Source organism: Sciurus vulgaris, assembly GCF_902686455.1.
Source record: "Sciurus vulgaris genome assembly, chromosome: 3".
NCBI classification, from domain to species: domain Eukaryota; kingdom Metazoa; phylum Chordata; class Mammalia; order Rodentia; family Sciuridae; genus Sciurus; species Sciurus vulgaris.
The window spans coordinates 155,438,934-155,458,754 of NC_136463.1; the positions used below are offsets into that span (position 1 = coordinate 155,438,934).

Below are 19,821 nucleotides of genomic sequence, written 5' to 3' on the forward strand. Positions count from 1 at the left end.
GGCTACTCAGCAGGCTGAGGCAGGAAGACCACAAGTCTGAGTCTAACCTGGGCAATTTTATGAGCCCCTGTTGCAAAATAAAAAATAGAAAGGCTAGGGATGTAGCTCGGTAGTAGAGCACCCCTGATTTCAATCCCCAGTACCAGTATATCAAAATGTATGGATAGCCATACAATTCATTCAGCAAGAAAAAGGGAAGAATTACTAACATAAGCTACATCACAGATGAACCTGTAGTCCCAACTACTAGGGAGGCAGAGACAAGAGGATTGCAAGTTTGAGGCCAGCCTGGGTAACACAGGGCAACCCTGTTTCAAAACAAAATGAGAAAAAGGGATCAGCATGTAACTCAGTGAGAGAGTCTCTGTCTAGTGTACATGAACCCCAGGTTCAATCTCCAGTACTGCAGAGGGAAACAAGTATTAAATGAAAGTGCCAGACATAATAAGACCATATGTTGGATGATTCTATTTATTTATTTTTTAAATTTCTTATTCTTTTTAGTTATACATGACAGTAGTTTGACATATTATACATACATGGAATATAACCTCGCATTCTTGTGGTTGTACGGATGTATAGTTACACTAGTTGTGTATTCATAAAAGAATATAGGAAAGTTATGTCCAATTCATTCCACTGTCTTCCTATTCCCATCAGATGATTCTATTTAAATGAAAATATTCAGAAAAGGCAAATTTTTATACAAAGAAAGTAGGTCAGTTGCTTGCTGGGGGATGAGAACAAGGATTATTGCAAATGGGCATTAGAGATCTTATTGAGGGGATGACAGTGTTCTAAGTCTGATTATGGAAATGGTTGTACCTCTCAGTAGTAACTAAGAACCACTTATACTTGGAATGAGTGAGTTTTATGATATTTAAAGTATACCTACATAAAGTGCTGTTTGGAGTGGTTTTGTTTGTGGCATTTTTCATTTTGTTTTGTTTCTGTCTGGACAGGGTGTAGGGCCTCGTGAAGCTTTACCACTGAATTACTCCTTGACCCAATCTGGTAGGTCCTTTCTTTTTTTTTGACAAGGTCCTGCTTTGTTGCCCTAACTGACCTCAAATTCCTAGGCTCAAGTGATTCTCCCGCCTCACTCTCCAAGTAGCTGGGACTATCGGTGTGGACAACACCCAGAATTAAAAGGTTTTTTTTTTCTTCCAAAACTTGTGGAATATACTAAAAGTAAAAATAATAATGAACCAAAATTAATAAAACAGAAAACAAAGATTCAATAGATTAACAAAACCACAAACTGGTTTATTAAAAGAATAATGATATGAGTAAACCTGTAAAAAGATTAATTAAAAAAAGGAAGAAAGACCAAATGAATATCTGGAATTTAAAAGGGGATATACTTACCCACACAGCAAGATTTAAAAGATAATACTATGACTGAATAGTGAAATAATGATAATGTTCACTATATTTCCTTTATGACTTTTAAAGTATATTCTCCATTTGTTAGGTACACACACCCATAGTTAATCTTTTGAACAAATATTTTGAAGCTATGTTACATGTATAAGTTCATAATTATGGCTTCTTAAATTATTTTATCCATGGAATCTCTCTATATATATTCAATTATACATAAATAACTCATTTTTATTGCTATGTGCTATGTAAATATTATCTCTACCCCTAATGTTTCTGGTAGGGTAGGCACAAATGACTCATATTTCAGATGAGACAACTGAGAGAGACGTAAGTGATATGTTTTTTTACTTTTTTTTTTTTTTATGCAGTGCTGGGGATCGAACCCAGGGCCTTGTGCTTGCAAGGCAAGCACTCTACCGACTGAGCTATCACCCCAGCCCAATATGTTTTTTAAAAGTAAGGATTCAGCTGGTGCTGTGGCACATGCCTGTAATCCCAGTGGCTCAGGAGGCTCAGGGAGGAGGATTGCAAGTTCAAAGCCAGCTTCAGCATCTTAGCAGAGCACTAAGTAACTCTCAGTGAGACCTTGTCTTTAAATAAAATACAAAAAAGGGTTGGGGATGTGGCTCAGTGGTTGAGTACCCCTGAGTTCAATCCTGGTACCAAAAAAAAAAAAAAAAGGCAATCATTCCAATTCACCTTTTTCTGGTTCCAAAGTCTATAATCTTTTTTTAACCATGTGATTAAAATATATATATATGTGTGTGTGTGTGTGTGTGTGTGTGTGTGTGTATACACACATATATACATATATTATACATATAATATCTATTTTAAAAATAAGAATATAAATTTAAGTATGAGGAAAACTTGAAACTTAATCATGCAGCACTGTAAATTAGATTTCTGCATTTAAAAGGACCTAGCTTTGAGAAGGTCAGATTCCCTAAAGACTACTAGACCCTCTAATTAGACACTCCTTGGAAGATAACTTGAAAGTGTACAGAACAGGCCTATAAAAGGATGTAGCATTTTAAAAAACTGAATGGATATTAACACAATCTCTGTGTTAAACAAAGATTGGGATAAACTTTTAACATCTAAAATTTGACCATTACAAGTAATGAATTTACCATCTCACCTGGTTCACTCCCAAAGTTCGCTTCCTCTTCTGATAACACTACCCTGAAGTAAAGAAAATGCACAGATTTTAGTCAAACCATTTGGAATTAATGTTGCCCTAACAGTTTTATAAGGTTAAAAAACCTTTCTTGTGGGGAGGGGATACTGGAGATTGAACCCAGGGTGATTAACCACTGAGCCACATCCCCAGTCCTATTTTTATAAATATATTTTATTAAAGACAGGGTTTCACTGAGTTGCTTAGTGCCTCACTAAGTCGTTTTGAACTCTTGCTCCTCCTGCCTCAGTCTCAACTGCTGGGATTACAGGCATGCACCCCAGCACCCAGCATGGTTAAAAAAACCTTTTAACTCCAAAATACATTTTTAAAGTTAGGAAACTTAAAAACATTTATCTGGTAGATCTCACAAAATCTACATCTGAGAGTATTTTCTATCTCTTTTATGGATCTATATGCTTTTAATAATCATTTACTAAGTATCTATATGTCAGCATTGCAGGCGCTGTGCTAAATACAAAGTTGAGCATCCTTAATTTGAAAATCCAAAATCCAAAATGCTCTAAAATCTAAAACTTTTGAGGACTGACATGATACCACAAGAGGAAAAATTCCACATTGTGTCTAAAATTATAAAAAATACAAAGTTTCCTCAGGTGTATAGGATGTGTGTCAAACATAAATAAACTTCATGTTTAGACTTAGGTCCCATCCCTAAGATATCTCATTATGTATATGCAAATATTCCCAAATCCCGAAAGTTATGAAATATGAAACATCTCTGGTACCAGTATTTTAGAAAACCTTTGTAAGAAGTTTCATTTTCAAATTTTGGAGGATAAATGAATATCCTAGAAAAAAAGGAGGGCAGTTCTACTTTAAAGAATGATGTCTGTGAAAGAAGACACATTTGCCCAAAATATCCTCAGTCAATACTAATTTTGGATATTTAAGGCTTCCATCTAATGTGCTGATTTACAGAATCCATGTAATAATCAAAAAATGAGACAAAGAAATTAAACACAGTTTGAGTCATTATTCCTAGGGTATAACCTCACAATTTCTAGTACTGGATACTATTTTAATAAGTCTTTAAAGACACTTAAAAAGCAACATAATAAAAAAAAAAGCAACATAATATTTATTTGCAAATACTAAAAAAACCTATAGAGCAAAAAGATACTTAACTTGAAACAAAATTCCCAATGACAGTTATGTGTATGGTTTTTTAAACAACTTGGATGGAAGAGAAGGTGAAGTGCTTAGGAATCTGTTACTTAACTCAAAAAGATGTTCTGAATAAAATTTCCATGCAATGTGAGAATTAAAAAAAAACTAAATTAATACAATTTCATTTAGCATATGACTTTTTTTTTTTTAACTAGAAATTGAACCCAGGGATGCCATACCACCAACCTGCATCCCTAGTCCTTTTTGTTTCTTATTTTGAGGCTAATCCTGAATGGGAGATTCTGCTATCTCAGTCTCCTGAAATGCTGGAATTATAGATGTGCTCTACCACATCCAGCAGCATATGATTTTAAATGTCAATATGTAACTAAGGTAAGTTTAATGTAAAAGTAAACATTTACTAAATGTTGATATTAAAACATTTATATATTCAAGTTAGCTAAAAATTTGGTTTAGATTTCCCATAGAGAAAAAATAGGGAAATGCCTTATATTTAGGATCACCTTTGACTCAGCAATGGGTTGGTTGTCACTATTTGGGCCTTATTTCTGAGTGTGTTGTTATATTGAGTCAATCTGATTAAAATGAGAATTAAGTGGCACTCTGAAAGAGAAACAAAGGGAGATTTAATAAAAGGGAAACAGGTAACAAGAAGGATGTACATATAAGAGCTACTATTTTCAGGTAGCCAGTTCTAGTCCCATCTGTGTTGTTTTGAAGATATATATATTTTTTTCTAGTATTGGGGACTGAACCCAGGGTGCTCTACCACTGAGCCACATTCCCAGTCCTATGTATGTATGTATGTATTTTGAGGTAGGGTCTTGCTAACTTGGCCTTGAACTTGCAATCCTCCTGCCTCAGCTTCCTAAGTTGCCATAGATTTATAATAGCTTTTCTCACAATTGATGGTCCTTATCCCTTGCTTCTCTCCTGCTATCCCTACAGCAGAGGTACTCATGACTCTTAATACAAGACTCCCAAATGACAGAATCTGGAGTAATCACCTCAATCTGTTTAGTACCCCTGTTACCTACTTTGCCTGTAGTGTTAAAAATGGGGGAAGAAAAACAACATGTAACACTTTAAAACAAATGTTTTGAAAACAAATGTGTTGTTTGGAAAAAAGATGTAGAAATAAGTATTAATGAATCAGAGAAGAAACAATTCTTCCCACATATATCACAAAATGGTGTCCAGGACTTCCATTACAGCATATAGCTTTGTTGGCTTACTTATGGAGGTTTTCAGTGACAAAACTGTCTTCTATTTGTTCTTCTTTGTGATCTTCAGTAAGCTTCCTTGGAGTGTCTTGCAGTCGCTAAAGATAAGAAATTCAATGTTAAGTAGAGGGAAAGAATCTGTTTCTCTACTATTACAAGCAAAATGAGAATAAAAATTCTAAATAATAATATAAAATAGAAATAGTTCTGAACTAGTGAACTAGTGAGAAAGTGTTCTCAACTAGTTCTGAACTAGTGAGAAAGATGGTAAATACATGCTAATGTGATTTGAACTGAGCCCCACATATGTACTCCTTTACCCTGGCTGCCTGTGGGAACCACAGATACTGTGATATGAACTAGAGACAAACTGGTTTAACAACTCTGTGATAGGCCCAGAGAAGACAAACTATATGGCTAGCCTGTACTGCAATGCTCTAAACATAGCTAGAGTGTTCGGTTCAATTCTGAGCAGAAACTGGAGATAAAATTTGCCAACTACACAGTATGCTATTCAGTGAAGCATTCACTACAGAAAAAGTAAAACAAAGGGACTTTAGAACATCAGCCATGGCCCCCTTCTCCCTGCCGGGAGAAGTCTGTATTATTACCTTTAAATAAAACCTGCTTAATACGCTTGCCTTGGCGTACTTCTCTAGTGTTCAATCTTCAACATTAGAAGGAGCAGAACTCATCACCGGTAAACGGCAGTATCAGATTTGGAGGTCCCACCGAGATTTACGCCAAGAAGCACCCACCCCCAGATGACTTTACAACCTGCTCTTCCCCAACCAGACTTCTTCTTTGGACCCCTCAATTGACCCGATTTTTTAAAAAAAGGAACTCCAAACTGCTTGCCCCTCGCTGCCCCCTTTCAGCTTCGAAGCAGCCAGAACGACTGACGCCCCCTTTCATTTCCTTAACAAGCAGTTAGGAGTTCCTAAAGCAAAAGGGGGGAATGAAGCCAGAATTAAGGACAGGTAGTTAGTGTAGAAATAGGGAATCAGGTCAATTCGAGGAAATGAAGCCATGAAGCTATCTGCCTCTGGAAGTTGGAGACTGCCCCTGGAAGAATGGAATGTCAAGGATCTCCGGAGCCCACTGATTACCAAATTTACCTGCCTTTATCAAGGACTGCAAACAAGGAACTGCTAATTAATGCCCCCTGGGCCCTTGCCTGCCTGAATCACCTTGGCCCTTCCCCTTAAGCCATGAGAAGCCTTACCCATGGCTTCTCACTTAATGCAAAACCAGGCCTAGTCACGTAGGCAGGAAGGAGAGATAAGAGGGGAGAGAACTAGAGAACAAAAGAGAATTTAACCTATAAAAGATGTAGGGTGCGCTCACTTCCTGGGACTTTAGAACATCAGCCATGGCCCCCTTCTCCCTGCCAGGAGAAGTCTGTATTATTACCTTTAAATAAAACCTGCTTAATGTGCTTGCAACAAAAAAAAAAAAAAAAAAAAAAAAAAAAAAAAAAAAAAAAGTAAAACAAACTTCAAGAGCATCTTTGTGGCTGGAAGATGCCATGTATGTCAGAACATAACATAAAAATCCATCCCAAAGCCCAATAATATATGGTTGCAGGATATGAACCCATTGCAGATATTACATTCAAATGGAAGAAATCCAACAGCAACACTTTTCAAGCTCTACTGAAAACAAGGCAGAATGGCAAGTTAAAAGGTACTGAAACCTAGGCAATCAGAATTGAAGAAATGACTATCACAGTGTGACTCATCTGGATAAGCCACATGCAAAGATGACTAGAAGACATACAGATGTTAAAAGCTCTGTAATCATAGCCAAAAAGATTCTTTCACGTGGAACTGTTTCAGTAACAGCTGATCTAATATGTTAGTAGTCTCTTCAGCTGCAATCACACGTATGTAATGACCATAACTAGCATATTTTGGGCATCATGAACTGTGGCATATCTGTGGCATCAATATAAAAGTAAAACAAGGAAAATTGTCTTTAACTTCTTTACCTTTTAATGTACACAATCACTTACCATCACTTATTCTTTAAGTTAAGTTTAAGTTTTTCCTTTCATAGCCTTTTAAAAATCTCCTCTGCCTTTTAATTCCCCCACATCCACTAACACCTTGAGTCTGCCAGCACTATTTCCATGGATTTTAGTGTTACTGGCAGCTTTTGGAATCAGGCAAGTGCTGATCCTTGGCTTAAAGAGTGCAGGAAAATGTTTCCTGATGTTTTATAAATTTGAAATTAAACAGAAAAAAATAGTTTGTATTATCACCCAAATGAAGCATAATACATCAAAGCAAGAAAACATGGGGAAGAAATGTACCTTGAGAGCTACAAAATCATATGGATGAATGCCAATACAGGCCTCACAGATTTGGGACATCATTCGAGCTGTCTTCTCCCAAAATCCAAGCAGTGTTCTCTGCAGAAAAAGAAAAGGTGACACTACGGTTCTGTTTCCCCTGCATGATTAGTTCTGTGCTCTATTTCCTCACTAGTGTAGTATATGAATAGGTGCTACATAAGAAACAGCAGGAACTAAATTCAATTGTTCAAGTTTGGGGAACCAGAAAGAACTATAAATCATAATTTTGCATGAAAGTTAGCATGTATGTCTGCATGCATGTGTGCCTGTTTATAAACAGCACTGGAATGCACACTGGAGCCTAGAGAGTGACTGCAGCTAAGAGAAAGAAAACCAATGGATCAGAGCACCTGAGGAATCCAAAGGCAAAATGTTAAAAGTATAAAAATGTTAAAAGTATAAAATAGAAGGATGGACGTAATGTAAAATCTTTATGTTGGCTATCATATAAGAGCATTTTTTTTGGAGAAAATATTTACCACTAATTTGGTTTTTCATTGAGGGATCAAGAAAGACTTATCCCAAAAATATGTTCTCAAGCTAACTCAAGTAATTGGAAATTTTCCTTGTTGCTTCAATGTTCCAGTTCAAAGTGGAGGGAATGAGTGGAGAAAACAAAATATTTGACCTAATAGTTATTGGACCTAAAGTATCCTGCTTCACAGATAGTCATGCATATTTTGTTTTCAAATGTTATCTTTCTTGATTCCTACATTCCATAGTTCTGAACTGAATTACGTAGATTCCCTATAGCGTAAACAGCTTTTTCCTTTAGTTTATTATTCTTTTCTTATGTAAGTACAGTTCATTTTACTTTGCTATTTATAAATATACATTAAAATGAGTAACTGCTGCTTATTAATATATAACTTATTCATTTTATGTTATTTATGTGTGATTTGGGGTAATGAAAGCAGAAGTAAGACTTTTGAGGATAAAGTTGTTTAGGATAGCTACATGAAAGAATGAAAAAAACCCATGACCTAGAATTAGAAAATTTAGGTTTTTTTAGTCCAATATTGCCACTTACTTTTCTTATCCATAAAATGACAGAAATGGGCTGTGGCTGTGGCTCAGTGTTAGAACATTTGACTAACATATGTAAGGCACTGGGTTTGATCCTCAGCACCACATACAAATAAATAAATAAAGATTTTGTGTTCATATACAACTAAAAAATATTAAAAAATAAAGTAAAATAAAATGACAGAAGAGCTTTCAAACTTTTTGGGCCATGGTATCTTTGCTTCATATGAAACATTTCCATTTTCATGGTAACTGTTCCCTAAGTCTCTCTCCCCAGAATACCAAGGAGAATAAGGTGAAGCTATAGGAATACACAATCTCTTAAGTCTTTTTTCAGTTTGGGACTTTATGATTTTCTGACTGTTGTAACCTAAGTCAATTACAGCAGACTCAAAGGAATCTGATCAACTATATAATTTATTTGCACCCTTTAGACAACTTTTAAAAAGGAATCTCACCACTCATCTTTACTGCAAGGGCATGCTGACCATGGAGGTGGGTACCTGGTAGGTAGTGAGTGAATGAGATAACATATTGCAGCGACTAGCTCCAAGTAAATCCACTTTCTGACAAACATCCATCTTTAATTTGTCAAAAGAACCTTTGCTATTTCTCACTTGGATCTGTACCTGTAATCACAAAAATGCTATCATTACCTATAATACAGATATAAATATAGCATATAAGCTCATAATAAATGTTTTCAGGTACATTAAATTATAATAAAGGATACCAATTCCTCTGCCCACTATCATTAATATTCCATGATTAATGAAGACTATCTATATTTAGGAATTGTGAAAGATTCTTTCTAGTAGATATCTTTAGATTGAGAAAATATGAGATGATAGATGGAAATTATGTAGTTAATAAGAAAAAATTCCAAATAAAGATCTAAGATGTTCAGGATTATGGATAGTATTTATCTACAAGATAAATAATAATAAATGGAAAAGGGACTTAAAATGTTGAAAAGCATGACTAATATTTCTAAATCATGGAGCTATTATTCATCAATTTAAATTCAGGCCTATTTTTTATATAGAGAGTAGACAGGTGTCATTGGGTAATATGAACACTCAACTTTTAATTCATTTATTCAATGAATATTTATAAGGTATCTATTATGTGAAGTACTGTTCAAGGCACTAGGATAGTATGGTCCTTTCCTATCATCTCTGGGTAGGGAGGCATAAGAAAAAACAGTAAATAAATTCACAAGATTATCTCAGGTTGCAAAAATAGCAAATAAGTTGACAAAAATGGGTGACTACTTTTCATAAAATTAGGGCAATCTTTGGTGAGTTATGTCTCACCAGGGAAAAAACAGAGGTTGTAGGAGTGGGAGGGGGTAAAAAGTTTATCAAGTTTTCAGAAAAGGAAGGAATAGGGTAGAGCATAGCCTTCCTGGAACACTGGAAGCAAGTATAAGAAGGACCAGGGATCAGACCATGCAGAGCTTTTGAATTCTGATAGGAATTTGGATTGTATTCATGCTTTTTTAAAACTGAAATGAAATTCACATAACATACAAGTAACTATTTTAAGGTATAAAATTCAGTAGTATTTAGGGCATTCACAATGTTGTGAAACCACACCCTTGCATTGAATTCTGATTGTAACAAGGATGAAATAAAAGATTTGTGGGGATTGAGATCATGTGTTCACTTACTTTACAAAATTGGGAGTAATCAATGAGGCAAACTACTTAGAACAGCTGGCATGGTATATAGCTCCATCAATATAAAATATTATATTTATTATAGCTTCTGTATGAAATGAATGAATGAAATTTAATGTCCAGGTACAGTAAATTTAGAGGATATGGTTTTTAATAGGCCTATTTAGCAAAAACACATGTCCATACATACATAGATGGTTGCTTAGAAGGTTTGTGGTCAAACTTTGTATTGTGACAATGAAAAATTTAATAACTTTCTCTTTTCTTGAAATTAATAATTTTATACAAATTTTTACTTAAATTACATATTTTCCCCTCAGTAAAAAACAGTTTTTTTCTATCAAACAAGTTCCAAAAGTTCAGATAAGGAACATTTAAAGCATAATTATGAGGGGGATGAAATGATTAATAAAAAAGATTGATGAGGTAGGAATGCCATGCCACTCAAAGGGTAAAAACAGAAGTATAACAACCTTTTGTACTTCAATCAAAATCTCCAAGCAACCAAGAATACATAATAAAACATATTTTTAAAAAACAGTCCAGTATGAACATAAAATTATATTTTATAATCTTCATTCTGTACCAGTTCCACATTTTATGTATCAAGAAAAGGAAAATGACATATTTTCATACTTTTCTGAACTTTTCCACTTGTTTCAATGTGTCTGGGTCCAGTTCTTGGGATACATCTTTCATCCACAGCAGAGCTCCTCTGTATTCTGTGCGTGCCTGCTCCATCCTATTAATCGTCATCAAAGTATCAGATACTGCCCTTTGACTGAATGTTGTTACTTCTTGCTTAAGACGAGACAAAGGAGTATACAAGGCTAGTCTGGTGACAGAGAGGTAAAAGTCAGAGGGTTGTACATCCCACATGCAAAACAAAAGTTTAAACCAATCACAAAGCACATGTGCTATAAAGATTAGTCAATGAATAGGACATTATCAAGATAAAGAGAGAAAGCAAATAGGACTCAAACATCCAGTTTTGAATAATTAATAATGATATTTCTGTACTTCCTTTTTAAATTAAGGAAATATACAATTTTTGCAACATTTTGTATATTAGTTAGTGTATAGATAATCTGTCAAGTAACCCTGCCATTTAGAAAAGAGTTCAACCTCTCATACTGGAGGCCCGGGTTCGAGTCCCCAGCACTGTGGGATTGTAGAAAAGAGTTCAGAAGGTAACAGAACCTGCATTCATAAAGCACAATCCAATTCATACAAAGCCTTTCATTTGACAAGTCTTGGTTTAGAAGATCAGATAAAACGCTAGAATTACTGAGTATGGCATTCTTAGCAGGTAAGGATGAGGAAAAGTTCTTAACAAACAAAACAAATCCAACTCCTCCAGTCTGCTGTTGACTTAATGGCAGTAGAGATGGACTTCTGCACTGATGTGGTGGATTTGAAATAAAGTCACTTTAGTTGAACATCATCATTACAGGCCTGACAGGCAGGCCTGTCTATTTTTCTTCTGAAATACAAAGATTTGGCTTATAGTTACTAATCACAGGAGATTCTTTGAGGTGGATAATTTTATGCTAAAATATTATGAAATGATAAATGGAAAACAAGAATTAAGAAGAAAAAATTGAATTCCATTTAAAAGAAAAGTTCCAATGTTCTCATAGATAGTATAGTATCATAAAAGTGAAAGAGGGCTGGGCATAGTAGCGCCTGGAATCCCAGTGACTCAGGAGGCTGAGGCAGGAGGATCACAAGTTCAAAGCCAGCCTTAGCAACTTAGCAAGACCCTACGCAACTGAGTGAGACCCTGTCTCAAAATAAAATATAAAAAGGGCTAGGGATGTGGCTCAGTGGTTAAGTGCCCGTGGGTTCAATTCCTGGCACAAAAAAAAAAAAAAAAAAAAAAAGTGAAAAGGGCTGCTTAGTTGTAGAGCACTTCCCTATAAAGCAAGGACCCTGGGCTTGGTCCCCAGCCTTGAAAAAAAAATGTGAAAGGAAAAAGTGGAGATATACATATTGTAAATGTTAGCCATTCTGTGACTCTTACGACTCTTACATTAAATCACTTAAGAAAAACAAATATAGGCCTAAAGGCTATTTCTAGAAATTAAGCAATGAAGAACATCAATTTTAAAATAGTTCTTTTTAATGCAAAATTAATAATAAAGAGCTAGGCATCAAAACAATTGTATACTGCAATATTTCTCTTTTCTTTAACTCTTTATTGGAATGATTGGTGACAGTTCCTTTCCAAATATGCAAACTTAAGACATATGTCAAAATTGTCAAATAGACTGTAGATATAAACATGATGAGGGCTGAGGTTGTGGCTCAGTGGTAGAGCACTTGCCTAGCACGTGTGAGGCACTGGGTTTGATACTCAGCACCGCATATAAATATATTTAAAAAAATAAAGTCCATTGACAACTAAAAAAAAAAAAAATGATGAAAAGTCATGGGCAAACCTTTGCTTGGCAGAAGAACAGAGTGCCTTGCCAGTGGCGTCCATCATTTTGCCTGCTTGAGTTGCATCTCGTTCTGCTTGAAACTTTAGAAAGAGCCCTAGCTCATTTTCTTCCTCTGATATAACTATGGGGAAAATTATAGTATAGTTAATTGTTTCATTCTGTCATTTATTTAAAATACACAAACACACACACACAAAACTAAAATTCTCACATCAATAATTCTGATATTAAGAATTACTTGGGAATACTAAGAACTACTTGGGGAAGGAAGAAGACAGACTTATTGTAAAAATGTAAATTCCTGAGCTTCATTTCTAAATATTCTGATTTTACATGAATGCAAATTCCTGGGCTCATTTCCAGAGATTCTGATTTTATATGTCTGGAGATATACATTTTACAAGCACTCCATATGGTTTTGATGAAGTGAATTGATAGACCTTGCTTTGGGGAAACTATTTCCTTGAGAAAAGTACATAGCCTTGCACATAGCAGGTACTCATAAAATCCTTGAGTAATTATGCCATACTGAATATCTGTTTCTTTCTGAGGTGCTGGTGATTGAACCCAGGGCCTTATGCCTACTAGATAAGCACTCTACCAGTGAGCCACATCTTCAGCCCTGGATTTCTTTATTTAATGGGACAGTATATGAGCTTTAATTATAACGTGGTAAGATTACCTTACGTAGCTTCATGAGAAATCATTCATTCATTGAGCAAATATTTATTGAGTCCTGAGTAAATTCTAGACATTGTTTCTAGGCTTTAGGGACACAGAAATAAAAGAGACAAAGTCCTGTCCATAAGAAGAGCATATTCTATTGGTGAGAAGTAAAACAATGGAAAAAATATAGAATATTAAATATTGTTAATTGGACAGGGAGTTATGAGGGAGAAGGGTATTGCATTTTAGATATGGGATTCAGGAATCCCTCAATACAAAGATGACATTTGGCCATACCTAAGGAAAGTTAGGGAACCCGCTTGTGCAGATATGCCTGCTGTGAAAGAGATCAATATAGTTCAGTAAGACAGGTTTTAGGAAATGTGATCAGAGAGTTAACCAGGATCATAGGGGGAGCCCTATCCAGTAAGCCACTGTAATTAAGCAGGAAAAAACATCCAAGGACTGAGTTCCAACCTGAAGAGGTCAAGGGGAGAGAAGAATCCAGCAAAAGCAGGATGAGAAGGAAAGAAGTTTAAGAAGAAAATGAGGGAAATGTGGTGCCTGGAAGTAGAGTGCAGAGTGTATCAAGCAGCGGATAATAATCAACTGTGTTAGGTGATATGATGAGCCAAGTTAAGGACTGAGAATTGGTCATTGGACTTAGCTCTTCAAAACCTTGACAAGAGAAATTTAGTGGAGTGGTAGGGGTGAGAAGAGTATAAAATAAAGCAAAGGGAGAGGAATAGACTGCACACAGTTATGCCAAATTTTTCTGTAAGAGGAGCAGAGGAATGGGGTAACTGAGGGTAAGTGGGGGTCAAGAAAGAAGGCTTTTAAGTGATGGAAGCAAATCTACTTAAGACTCTGGGCAAGAAACTGAGTATCAGCTGGGTGAGAGGATACACACCTGCAGTCTCAACTACTTGGAAGGCTGAGGCAGAAGGATCACAAATTCCATGCCAATCTGAGAAATTTAGTGAGACCACATCTCAAAATTTAAACAGGGTTGGGATGAAGTTCAGAGGTAAGAGGACATGTCTAGTATGTGTGAGGCACTAGGTTCAATCCCCAAAGCCTAAAAAATTTTAAAAAGAAAACTGAACATCACTTTTGAATATGTGTCAAGGATTCAATGAACTAGAGAAGATGAATACTAAGGATTTTGAGAACAGATCACCATAAATGTTTATATTTTGCCATTAAAAACGGCTCACAAAGTAGTTCAATGTACTACTTTTCCATTAAATGACTCATTTTCAAAAACACAAACTAGGGGGCTAGGGATATAGCTCAGTTGGTAGGGTGCTTGCTTTGCATGCACAAGGTCCTAGGTTCAATCCTCAGCACCACAAAAAAAAAAAAAAAAACTAGGGAAGTGATATTGAGTAAATTATATTATTATATTGTGTGCATGTACAAATATGTAACAACAAATTCTACCGTTATGTTCATCTATAATGCACCAACAAAAAATGTGGAAAAATGCAAACTAATATTAATTTTCAATGGGAATTATCATGATGTCATACCGTTAAGTCTTAGCTGATATTTCTCTACTATCTTCAGAAGTTCAGTGCACGTCTCTTGAATGGAGTGAAAAACCTTGAAATATAAATTTTATTAGGACAATTTAAAGAACTATAAACAAATACAATTTGTAAGAACTTCAAAAGTGAAATATTATGTCTATATTACAAATAGTACATCTATTTTCCTTGGCTATGACATATTTTAGTTTTGGTTTTACTTTTGATATAAAAAGCACATTTGGATTTCACCCATTGGATTTGCAAAAATGATAATAAATACACGGGATAAATCTGTGGAATTTATCCTCTTCTCAGTTCCAATTATCTAAACACCAAACAAAATGTATCCAATATACACCAACCACAGATGAAAAGAGTATAACCTTAAAATGTGTTAACTCTGAATATAGCTTTTTTCTAACATTGGTATAAGCAAAACAGTTCAGTAAACTCTTACTATAAAAATCACATATTATAAGCTCAGGTGTACTGTTACATATATGGTTAAGATAACAATAATATCCTGTACATTTCAGAGAGCTATAAGAAAGGATTTTGAAAGTTTTCACCATAAAGAAATGATAAATGTTTGAGAAGATAAATATGTTCATCTTGATTTAAACATTATGATATATATACATGTATCCAGAATTACATGGTACCCTATTAGAATAAATAATTTTTATGTTTTTATGTATCAGTTAAAATTAAATTTAAAATTTAAAATAACATTTAACATCAAATATAAATTGCTTTTGGATTATTTTTGTTTGAATTTTTCTATGGATATTAATTCTTTCATTACCATAGTTGCTAACTGCTAACAGAAAAAAAATAAAATATTCCAGTAGACTTTCACTTGAAAGTTAAGCATGTTGCCCTCCAATTGATGAATGGATAAAGAAACTGTGGTATATATATACAATGGAATATTACTCAGCTATAAAGAATAATAAAATTATAGCATTTGCAGGCAAATGAATGAAATTGGAGAATATCATGTTAAGTGAGGTAAGCCAATCTCAAAAATCCAAAAGACGAATGATCTCATTGATAAGCGGATGATGACACATAATGGCGGGTGGGAGGGGGATAAGAATGGAGGAAGGAGGGACTGTATAGAGGAAAAGAGAGGTGGGAGGGGTGGGGGGGAAGGAAAAAAATAACAGAATGAATCAAACATCATTACCCTATGTAAATGTATGAATATGCAAATGGTATGCTGTTACTCCATGTACAGACAGAAATAACATGTATCCCATTTGTTTACAATAAAAAATAAATTAAAAAATAAATAAATAAATAAAAAGAAAGTTAAGCATGTGAAAACCTGAGATGAAAATACATTGTACACATGATATAACTCCTCACACATCTCTATAAATTTAGGTTTTCCCAGATAAAAAAGCCAGCATGGGTTTCAGAGTGCAATCTTATTCTCTCAAAGTCTTCTTACACTGAAGAATTTTTATGATGCTTTGTTCAAAAGACCTTGGCACTGTGTTGTAATATCAAGCCCTAACCTTTTGATTAGCAGATAAGCTCCCAATATCAAGTAATCTGCATATTCTATCTCTGACCCAACTTAGCTGTAATTTAGATACCTGATCAAATCCAGGGAATATTAATAATAAGCATGAAAATCCTGCATGGAAAAAATAATTACTTTTCCATGTAAGTTTAGATATGTGTGAATTGAATTTGGAAACTGGTCTTGGCAATTTTAAAATATGTTTTAGATGCATATGGAAAAAGAGTAGAAAAGAATACCCAAAAGACAATTCTCCTAGGATGAAGTGATTAGGGTTGATTTTTCCCCCAGAATTCTTTGCAAGTATTATGTACTATTGCCTTTTATTTTTACAATTAAAATATTTCTTATTCTTTAAAAGATAGTGTAAATGTGGGAGAAAGTTCTTGACTGACTCCAAATATCTGTCTAATGGACAAATTTATAATAACTATATGTCATCCATAGATTTCCTAGCAATGTAAAACACTACAAAAACATCTACTCCTGTAGGAGTATTATGTAGAAAAAGTGACAATTTCCCTTTGTGTTAAAACATACACTACTGTATACTACAGCATAATAAGGTCTCTTCATTTTTCCACATTTATTATTAGTAATAGAGGCCGAGTCAGGAGGATCATGAGTTCAAAGCCGGCCTTAGCAAAAGCAAGGCACTAAGCAACTCAATGAGACCCTGTCTCTAAATAAAATACAAAATAGGGCTGGGGATGTGGCTCAGTGGTTGAGTGCCCTGAATTCAATCCCTGGTACCCCCCAAAAATAATTAATACTGGACTGGGGATACAGTTCAGTTGGTAGAGTGTTTGCCTCGCAAGCGCAAGGCCATACGTTCAATCCCCAGCACTGAAAAAAAAAAATTATTACTAGTAAGAGGAATACTTTTTAACACAAATAGTAAAAGCTTGCTCATCATCTGTTTCCATATTTGTTAGGACAATGATATATTTCTTTATTTATTTATTTACAGAATTTAAATAATAGAACAAGATCTATTTAACTAGACCTATGTTTTTGAGTATCCCAACATAATGGTTAGATTCTAAGCATAACAGAACCCCTGCCTGGAAATATTTTTAAGAGTCATCTTAAATTAGTATATGTACATGAAATTAGTAAATCTAAACTTAAAAATCCAGACTTATTCATTAATTTACATGAGGTTCTTTTATTAGCTTACTTACTTAAAAGTATAAAACATTCACAGATAGGTTGTTTCAGAGCAATTATTCCTTTTATTTAAAATGAAAAACCAAGCTAAAAAAGGTATTGTACTGGAGTTGTTACTCAGTGGTAGAGTGCTTGCCTAGTATGTGTGAGGCACAGGGTTCGATCCTTAGCACAACATAAAAATAAATAAATAACATAAAGATTTGATTTAATAAATAAATAATAAAAAGGTATTATGAACTACTTCAATAACTTTATTCCTTAATAGAAAAATTCTTATTTTTATTCACTATTTGATTTTAATTAATTTATTTCAGTGAGACATAAGAGTTCACATCAAAGTACTATAAAATATTACTATACCATATATAACATTTTATATATTGTATATATGTAATATATATATATTCCCAATTGGGAATTTAATTCATTAATATTTAGCTTAAAAACTATAATATAATGTCAGAGAAATTACTTAATTCATGATTTACCTAATTTAAATTATTTGTTCTACAAATTCTTCAATTATGGAGGATTGTAACCTCTTATCCAGAAGCTCTGATTGACAGTCAACTACAAATAAATGCTCTATGACAAAATTTGCCTTTATCCTCTTAAGTTCTTTGGTATGAAAGCTTGTCACAGACCCCCTTGATGTCCCAAAAAGTAACCAGTTAAATTTACCTCAAGTTTAGCATCCAGTTCAGCATCAGATGCCACCACATGCTCATCTTCTTTTTTTCCTGTTGCTTTAATGAAGACCTGTTTAGTTTTCCAGTATTTTTTTTGCATTCTGCTGACTACTGACTGGTTGTTATCTTCTGATCTGTGTTGTCCAAAGGAATCCATGGAGTAACTTAAATAAAGAGACTAAAATTAAGTGGGTTTTTTTTTTTTTGGTACTGGGGATAGAACATAGAAGCACTTAACCACTGAGCCACATCCCCAGGCCTTTTTAAATTTTGAGACAGAGTCTCACTAAGTTGCTTAGGGCTTTGTGAAGTAGCTAACACTGGCCTCAAACTTGTGATCCTCCTGCCTCAGCATCCTGAACCACTAGGATTACATTCATACACCACTGAGCCCAGTAAAACTAAGTTTAAAAAAAAAAAAAAAACTTCTCAATAAATTATTTAATTAGTCAAATCTAATTGATAAACTGAAAAAGATTATTAAGTAGAATATTAATGCTCACAAATATGCTAATGCTTTCTTTGTATGGCTTCAATTAGTTATAATTACAACTTGAAAAGGGAACAGGCAAAAAGATTAATAATACATTAATTTTGGTTTGGTAACAAAGGTGATAAAAGTTATAATTATGCTAGAAATAATTCTATTTATTTCACCAATCTTTATTGGTAGACATTTATTAGCATCTAAATTTTGCTTTTCTATTAATACTGAAAAATGAAGACACTTGTGTACATGCCTTTATTTATTACTATCATTTCCTCAGGAAAACTTTCTGTAGTTATAACTGCTATGTCAGATGAATACAATTTAATAAATATACTCAGATATGTCAAGATTCAGATATATTAATGATCACTCTAAGAAATACTCTAATATTCAGGGGCTGGGGTTGTGGCTTAGTGGTACAGTGCTTGCCTAGCATGTGTGAGGCAATGGGTTTGATCGTCAGCACCATATATAAATAAATGAATATAATAAAGGTCTATCAACATCTAAAAAAAAAGAAATACTCTAATATCCAATAAGCCAACAAAAATAAAAACCTTAGTTATACAGAGGTGTATGTTATAAAAGCAACAGAAATGGACATCACAAACCATCAACATAAAAACTGATGTCTAAGTAATTGTTCTTAACATAGCATGGTGATACATATAAGGAAATGCAATTGTGAAAATTTTTCTTAAGATATAAAAAAAAGGAGGAATAACAACAATTTGACTCTAAAGCCTACCATTATTTCAATAAACTATGGTAATAGGAACAAAAGGGAGGTTTGTGACTCATTCATCACTTCCAGGGGCATCAACAGATCTATTGTATTCCATGTGTGGGTAAAGAAGTAGCATTTAATTTTCTTTTTATTTTGAAGTTCTTAATAATTAAATAAAAATAGGATGTCTAATTTTTAAATTACTAGGGGGCAAGCAAAGGAGGAAGAAAAACTTCAGAAAAAAGCAAAAGCCAGAGTAGTAAAAACAGGAGTAAGGAAACATAACAAAATCAAGGTGCTAGAATACAAACAATATTATTTAAAATGACAACTCCAAACTTCCCTTTAAATACAAGGAGTCTAAAATAATTAAAAAAAAAAAAAAAAAAAAACTAATCATATGCTATTTGAGATCTACCTAAAATTAAATGTCAGAGAAGGAATAAAAATAGATGTGGGTTAAGATACACCAAATAAATACAAAGAAAATTAAATTGGAATAGCCATATTAATATCAGACAAAGTAGATTTAAGTTAAAAGCATAAAACAGCACAAAGATGACCT

At 34.1% G+C, this 19,821-nt stretch overlaps 1 protein-coding gene across 7 annotated transcripts in view; it reads right to left on the reverse strand.

The window, feature by feature from the left end:
• The window catches only part of ICA1L (islet cell autoantigen 1 like), a 69,878-nt gene that overhangs the window by 32,305 nt on the left and 17,752 nt on the right, over nucleotides 1-19,821 (reverse strand). For 4 of the 7 annotated variants that reach the window (XM_079130677.1, XM_079130673.1, XM_079130674.1 and 1 more), the window contains exons 3-10: nucleotides 18,032-18,203; nucleotides 14,647-14,719; nucleotides 12,446-12,569; nucleotides 10,641-10,839; nucleotides 8,827-8,952; nucleotides 7,256-7,354; nucleotides 4,954-5,039; nucleotides 2,528-2,571 (exon numbers count right to left, since the gene is read on the reverse strand). In XM_079130677.1, coding sequence (XP_078986803.1) covers nucleotides 2,528-2,571; nucleotides 4,954-5,039; nucleotides 7,256-7,354; nucleotides 8,827-8,952; nucleotides 10,641-10,839; nucleotides 12,446-12,569; nucleotides 14,647-14,719; nucleotides 18,032-18,196 — 916 coding nt within the window. In that variant the 5' untranslated portion in view covers nucleotides 18,197-18,203. Of the gene's footprint in view, nucleotides 1-2,527; nucleotides 2,572-4,953; nucleotides 5,040-7,255; nucleotides 7,355-8,826; nucleotides 8,953-10,640; nucleotides 10,840-12,445; nucleotides 12,570-14,646; nucleotides 14,720-18,031; nucleotides 18,218-19,821 lie in introns of all 7 variants that reach the window. The other 3 variants (XM_079130676.1, XM_079130679.1, XM_079130678.1) reach the window with 2 other exon arrangements.